The sequence below is a fragment of the Priapulus caudatus genome, unplaced genomic scaffold (genome assembly GCF_000485595.1).
Source record: "Priapulus caudatus unplaced genomic scaffold, Priapulus_caudatus-5.0.1 Scaffold552, whole genome shotgun sequence".
Classification (NCBI taxonomy): domain Eukaryota; kingdom Metazoa; phylum Priapulida; class Priapulimorpha; order Priapulimorphida; family Priapulidae; genus Priapulus; species Priapulus caudatus.
In genome coordinates this window covers 155,081-162,135 of record NW_014577613.1, presented here as the reverse complement: position 1 = coordinate 162,135, position 7,055 = coordinate 155,081, and the positions used below count along the sequence as shown (strand labels likewise).

At 44.3% G+C, this 7,055-nt stretch overlaps 1 protein-coding gene across 1 annotated transcript; it reads left to right on the top strand.

Moving 5' to 3' along the window:
• Positions 1–3,095: 3,095 nt before the first annotated feature.
• Positions 3,096–3,446, top strand: LOC106811562 (piggyBac transposable element-derived protein 4-like). The gene has a single exon (XM_014815232.1). It carries the CDS (start codon positions 3,096–3,098, stop codon positions 3,444–3,446), a length of 351 nt encoding a protein of 116 aa, XP_014670718.1.
• Positions 3,447–7,055: the final 3,609 nt, after the last annotated feature.

Below are 7,055 nucleotides of genomic sequence, written 5' to 3'. Positions count from 1 at the left end.
TCTCTTAAGTTAAGAGAAAAGTTACGAGAATTTTTAATTCTCTTAACTTTAGCGAAGTGTTCTGGCAACGCTTTAAGAGAAAACTTAAGTTTAAGGTTAATGTTAAGACTAATTTTTTTTCTGGCAGACGGCCCCAGGTGTCTCTAGTATGAGGTACCAAGCTATCTGGTACCAGGTACTTGTGCTATATTTCGTATGCACCACTAGTATCACCGTGAAATCTCAATAAACATATTACATAACTCCTCAGCACACACAAAAGAAATAAACACCCACTTCACATATGGACGCATGCACACACGTACGCCATGCACGCACGCAACGCACACACGCACGCAGCACACTTTTACGTGCGCACATGTACGTGCACACGGCACGCACCCACGCACGCACCCATACACTGTGGACGGTGCACACGCACGCACGCACGCACGCATGCACACACGTGTACCTGACAACCGCACGCATGCACTACATGTATGACTACAACGCACCGCACGCACACACGTGCACGTTTACACGCACGCATGCACCCATGTGTACGTACACATGCACGCACGCACGCACATACGTGTACGTGCAAACGCACGCACGCATGCACGCATGTGTACTCGTGCACAGCGCACGCCCGCACGTACATACGCACGCATGCACGCACCTGTGGCGGTGAATACGCACGCACGCAAGCACACGTACGCGATGCACGCACCGGGTACGTACACACGCACGCATGCACGCACGAGTACGTGCACACGCACGCACACACGTGTACCTGCACACGCACGCATGCACGTACATGTATGACCACACATGTGCACGTTTACACGCACACACACACGTGCACGTTACACGCACGCACACACGCACGCACTGCACGCATGTGCTACGTACACACGCACGCACGCACATACTGTACGTGCAAACGCACGCACGCATGTGTACGTTCACACGCACGCACGCACGTACATACGCACGCCATGCACTGCACGCACGGCACGCACACCATCGTGGACGTGACACCACGCACGCATATATATTGTCAGCGCGAATATAGGTGTGTACGACAGTAGGGGCTCTTCTGCAGGTCATACATGTACCTACATACATACATGAACTCAAATAAACATAGTAATAACTCTGCAGCAACAACAAAGAGAATAAACACCCACTTCCCCCACTCTATCCCGGGTGTGGCATATGGGTACGCGGATAATCTTCACCTCTGCAGATGTGCTGCCCTCCAACGGCAACTGTTTCTAGCGCTAACCCCATTGTTGTGCTTTAATTAGTCATGCGTCTGTGAGCGCTTATTTCTTTTCTGATAGTCTATATATATATATATATATATATATATAATATATTATATATTATATATATATATATATATATTTGGGACCTGCATGTGTATTTTGTATTGCGGTCTTCAGGCTCATGTGGACTCAGGGCGTTATACTGCTGCTATGGTTGCTGAAATGATCGACGATGATGACGAAACAGAGGATGAGTATTCCGGTGGAGATTCAGGGTCAGATATCAACGTAAATATTGAAGTAAGACAACGTTTGTCACATTCTCATGTCAACATGATCTTACTGCGTAGTTAGTAGCGCTCGTGTCTGGTGGCCCATGCGGCCAAGGATTGTTCTGGTTCAAGACACCCTAAAATATCGCTAGATTTTCATACTTGATTGCAAAATAAGTATTGGTGAACTGTCAGGCAGGGTCTAGTTGAAAATTACGGATGTTTAGCTAGCCTATTTATGAAGATTTTGGCTGTTTTTGTTCCGATGTAAATTCTGCCTTTGTTTGTAAACAAGCGAGACCGTGTCGTGACATAGGCACATGTACTATTGAAGCTAGCAACATTTTTTTACTAAACCATAAGCATGAATTCACTACATTGATCATGAAGGTAGCTAGTTTGAATGAAGGTGTATTTTTGGCCTATTTTCTATGCAAAAGTTTGCTAAAGTATGCAATAGTGTGCATTACAAAAATATTAGGTTTCAATTCAATAACATCAATATAAAAACATTATCTAAATGAGCACTTGAATGTGTCTGTGGTGCCCGATGTCAACAATTTGCTAAATTTATATATTGTTCTCTCTGTAAATTGTTACAGTATAAAGTCATACAAATTATTCTAAAAGCATCTATTGCCGATACCAGTTTATTAGAGCTTACAAAACAATTTCTAATTCTCTCATTCATTGTGCCTTTACAGAATGACCAAGAAAGTGATGATGCATCAGACCATGGTAACGAAAGTGATTCATCACAGCCACAGCGTGAGCTTGATTCCTCTTCCGATCAGAATCCTCCAATTAGTCGTGGAAGGGGTCGAGGACGTGGTCGTGGTCGTGGAAGGGGTCGAGGATGTGTCCGAGAAAGAGGAAATGGACAAGGTGCTGCTATAGCTGTAGATGACCCTGACTGGACTGACACCATGCCACATCCAGTTATCCATGAGTACATGAAGCCAGCTGGACCTAAATACAATTTACCATTTGATGCACCTGAGATAGACTTTCTGATGGCTGAACTTAGAGCTGACTTTTTTGTTGATTTAGCTAATTCAACAAATAATTATGCAGCATACAAGGCTGCAAACAAATGACAAGATACTGACGCAACCGAAATGAATCTATTTATAGCCATTCAAATTATGATGGGCATCAAAATAATGCCAGACTGCAAAGATTATTGGTCAACAGACCCCGTACTTGGTGATGACTTCATAAGATCCAAGATTCCTCGTAAGCGGTATGAGGAATTGGTGAGGTATCTTCATGTCACAGATCCTAATGTGCAGCATAGTGAAAATGATAAATTGTCGAAAGTACGTCCCTTCATTACATCTCTTCAGGAAAGCTTTCCGCAGCTCCTCACTCCAGGAAAATCATTGTCTGTGGATGAGGCCATGATCAAGTTCAACGGTCGCTTGGCATGGAAGCAGTACATGCCAAAAAAACTGTCAAGTGGGGAATAAAAGTATGGTGCCTGTGTGATGCCCAGACTGGATACTGCTTAGGCTTTGAAGTATACACTGGCAGGAAAGAAGAACCCAGAGGAGGACTTGGCTATAACGTGGTGATGGATCTCGTCGAAAGTTACACCATGAAGCGTCACCATGTGTATGCAGACAATTTCTTTTCGTCAATAAAACTTGTTGAGGACTTGAAAAAGGCTGACACCTACTATTGTGGGACAATACGTAAAAATCGTAGAGGACTTCCCAATCTTGATGGGCGTTTGGAGAGAGGTCAGAGTGTGAAAAAAGCTAATGGAAATGAGGTGATAGTGGCACGATGGCGAGACAAGAGGGATGTGTTCATGATTTCATCCAACAATGACGGGTCATACACCCAGAAGCCGAGGACAAGATTCCGCCATGACGAGATGATTGACATTCCAATGCCAGTATGGGAGGTGTTAATCATCTAGATCAATTCCGGAGTTATTATAATGTTGGGCGTGCGGGAAAGAAATGGTGGTGCTACCTTTTCTTTGCGCTCTTGAATATCAGCATCATCAACACCTATATTCTAAAATGTTTGTGCAACAGGCCGCTACCAAAAAACAATCGATTTTTCTCTTTGAAAAACTTCAAAGTAGCTCTGATACATCAGCTCTCCGGACAAACCTGTCTCAGAAAGCGAGCAAATGTGGAGGGAGCATGCAAGGTAGCTGTGGCACTTAAGAGGAATATAATCCCTGGTCATGATCTGGTCCAGTTCTCAGAGGCAAAACGGGCTTGTCAGGCCTGTGTAAAGGCAAAAAGGAAAACGGCTGGAAACCGCTGTGTCAGGTCTTCGTTTGGCTGCCAGCTTTGTCGAGTGAATCTCTGCAAAGCTGGAAACTGTTATCAAGAATTCTACAATCTCGTGTGATTTCAACCTTTCTGTGCCAAAAGATCAAAGTGAACTTTCATAAAATTATAATATTTTGTGTTCATTGTACTTGTTACCGCCAGGATGCGATAATTGTTGAGTAGAGTGCCCCATTGTTATTTGTTCATGAATTATGTACTGCCGGTCGCGCGTTTGCTCGTCCTGGGCCCCTTTCATTTAGTATTCGGCTTCTCTGGGATTGGGCTGGTTTAGAACGTGGCATTTCTAGTTTAGTTTGGCATGATACGTTAGTCGCGGCATGTTGTGTGCAAGAGAGCTCGTATATACTTGTGAGTATTATATTTTTCCCTTTATGTCACTGCAACTGGTCTAATCTACAGGTTACAGAGTTTAATTCACTCTTTAGTTCTGAGACAAATATAATGCTAGGGTTTGGTTAAATTATATAATACATGTAAAATAAACTGGGTTTTAAAAGAAGTACGAATTTGTGTTGCAGTTTCACCTGTACTGCAGTGTGTGCCACACTCTGTGGTACTGAGTGCGAAATAAAACGAGTAACAAGGAAAATGCGTTGAGTTGCCTGTCATTTTTTGGTGTGCTGCGGCTACAGTGAAAAAGTATATCAAGATTACATGACATGAATAAAGAAGACAAGATGGCGGAGCATGATAAAGGTTCAAGACGACAGCTGAAATGACTCGTGACAATTGAAGAGAATATGGTTAAGCGGTTAATTGCAGAAGATAGGACAGCAGAAGAAGTAACGCAAAGGACTGATAAGCTGAAGCAACGCAACGAGCGTTACACGGCAACCTTAGACGAGGAAACGGACATAGACGAATCCGACAGATATCTCACCGAAGTGCAGGACGCATATGTAAAAACCCTCGACATGGTGAATGTAAGGGTGAAGCAAGAGACAGCATAAAGAAAAGTGCGATGGGAGGAACAACGCCTGCGGTGGGTGACATCGGCTCTGTTAAATCAAATGAATCTCCCGAGGATGGAGATAGAGGCTTTCAGTGGCGACCCCTTCAATTACCATTCCTTCATGGCAGTATTTGACGAGAGTGCGGAGGTCACCGGTGATGGACAATTGAAGCTTACAAGGCTATTACAATATACCAGCCATAAAGCAAAGGATGCGATACGATCCTGTGCCCTCATCGGTGGGGATCGTGGATACCGACATGCAAGGAAGATTCTAGACTAGCAGTTCGAAAACGTTCACTTGGTGTCTAATGGTAGGGGCACACGAGCGATTTTTATCGCCCAATCGCCGCGAATTTTGAAATCGCTCGAATAAATCGCCCGTGTGCCCGTTCACGTCGACGCCGATTTTAATCGGCCGACCGAATCGCCCGTATCCAAAATGTTAGATATTTTCGGGCGATTATTTACGCCGGGCGATTATTATCGGTCGTGTGCCCGTGACCGGCGTATTTTAACAATTTCTAATTCTCTCATTCATTGTGCCTTTACAGAATGACCAAGAAAGTGATGATGCATCAGACCATGGTAACGAAAGTGATTCATCACAGCCACAGCGTGAGCTTGATTCCTCTTCCGATCAGAATCCTCCAATTAGTCGTGGCCATGGTCGTGGAAGAGGTCGAGGACGTGGTCGTTGTCGTGGAAGGGGTCGAGGATGTGTCCGAGAAAGAGGAAATGGACAAGGTGTTGCTAGAGCTGTAGATGACCCTGACTGGACTGACACCATGCCACATCCAGTTATCCATGAGTACATGGAGCCAGCTGGACCTAAATGCAATTTACCATTTGATGCACCTGAGATAGACATTCTGATGGCTGTATTTAGAGCTGACTTTTTTGTTGATTTAGCTAATTCAACAAATAATTATGCAGCTTACCAGGGTGCAAACAAATGGCAAGATACTACCGCAACCGAAATGAATCTGTTTATAGCCATTCAAATTATGATGGGCATCAAAATAATGCCAGACTACAAAGATTATTGGTCAACAGACCCCGTACTTGGTGATGACTTCATAAGATCCAAGATTCCTCGTAAGCGGTATGAGGAATTGGTGAGGTATCTTCATGTCACAGATCCTAATGTGCAGCATGATGAAAATGATAAATTGTCGAAAGTACGTCCCTTCATCACATCTCTTCAGGAAAGCTTTCCGCAGCTCCTCACTCCAGGAAAATCATTGTCTGTGGATGAGGCCATGATCAAGTTCAACGGTCGCTTGGCATGGAAGCAGTACATGCCAAAAAAACTGTCAAGTGGGGAATAAAAGTATGGTGCCTGTGTGATGCCCAGACTGGATACTGCTTAGGCTTTGAAGTATACACTGGCAGGAAAGAAGAACCCAGAGGAGGACTAGCCTATAACGGGGTGATGGATCTCGTCCAAAGTTACACCATAAAGCGTCACCATGTGTATGCAGACAATTTCTTTTCGTCAATAAAACTTGTTGAGGACTTGAAAAAGGCTGACACCTAATATTGTGGGATCAATACGTAAAAATCGTAGAGGACTTCCCAATCTTGAAGGGCGTTTGGAGAGAGGTCAGAGTCTGAAAAAAGCTAATGGAAATGAGGTGATAGTGGCACGATGGCGAGACAAGAAGGATGTGTTCATGATTTCATCCAACAATGACGGATCAGACACCCAGAAGCAACGCCGCAACAGGACAAGATTCCGCCATGACGAGATGATCGACATTCCAATGCCAGTATGGGAGGTGTTAATCATCTAGACCAATTCCGGAGTTATTATAATGTTGGGCATGCGGGAAAGAAATGGTGGCGCTACCTTTTCTTTGCGCTCTTGAATATCAGCATCATCAACGCCTATATTCTAAAATGTTTGTGCAATAGGCCGCTACCAAAAAACAAGATTTTTCTCTTTGAAAAACTTCAAAGTAGCTCTGATACATCAGCTCTCCGGACAAACCTGTGTCAGAAAGCGAGCAAGTGTGGAGGGAGCATGCAAGGTAGCTGTGGCACTTAAGAGGAATATAATCCCTGGTCATGATCTGGTCCAGTTCTCAGAGGCAAAACGGGCTTGTCAGGCCTGTGTAAAGGCAAAAAGGAAAACGGCTGGAAACCGCTGTGTCAGGTCTTCGTTTGGCTGCCAGCTTTGTCGAGTGATCTGCAAAGCTTGAAAACTGTTATCAAGAATTCCACAATCTCGTGTGATTTCAACCTTTCTGTGCCAAAAGATCAAAGT

What these genes read in the sequence shown, in the direction of transcription:
- LOC106811562 (XM_014815232.1), top strand. Translation starts at nt 3,096, where the DNA reads ATGGATCTCGTCGAAAGTTACACCATGAAGCGTCACCATGTGTATGCA.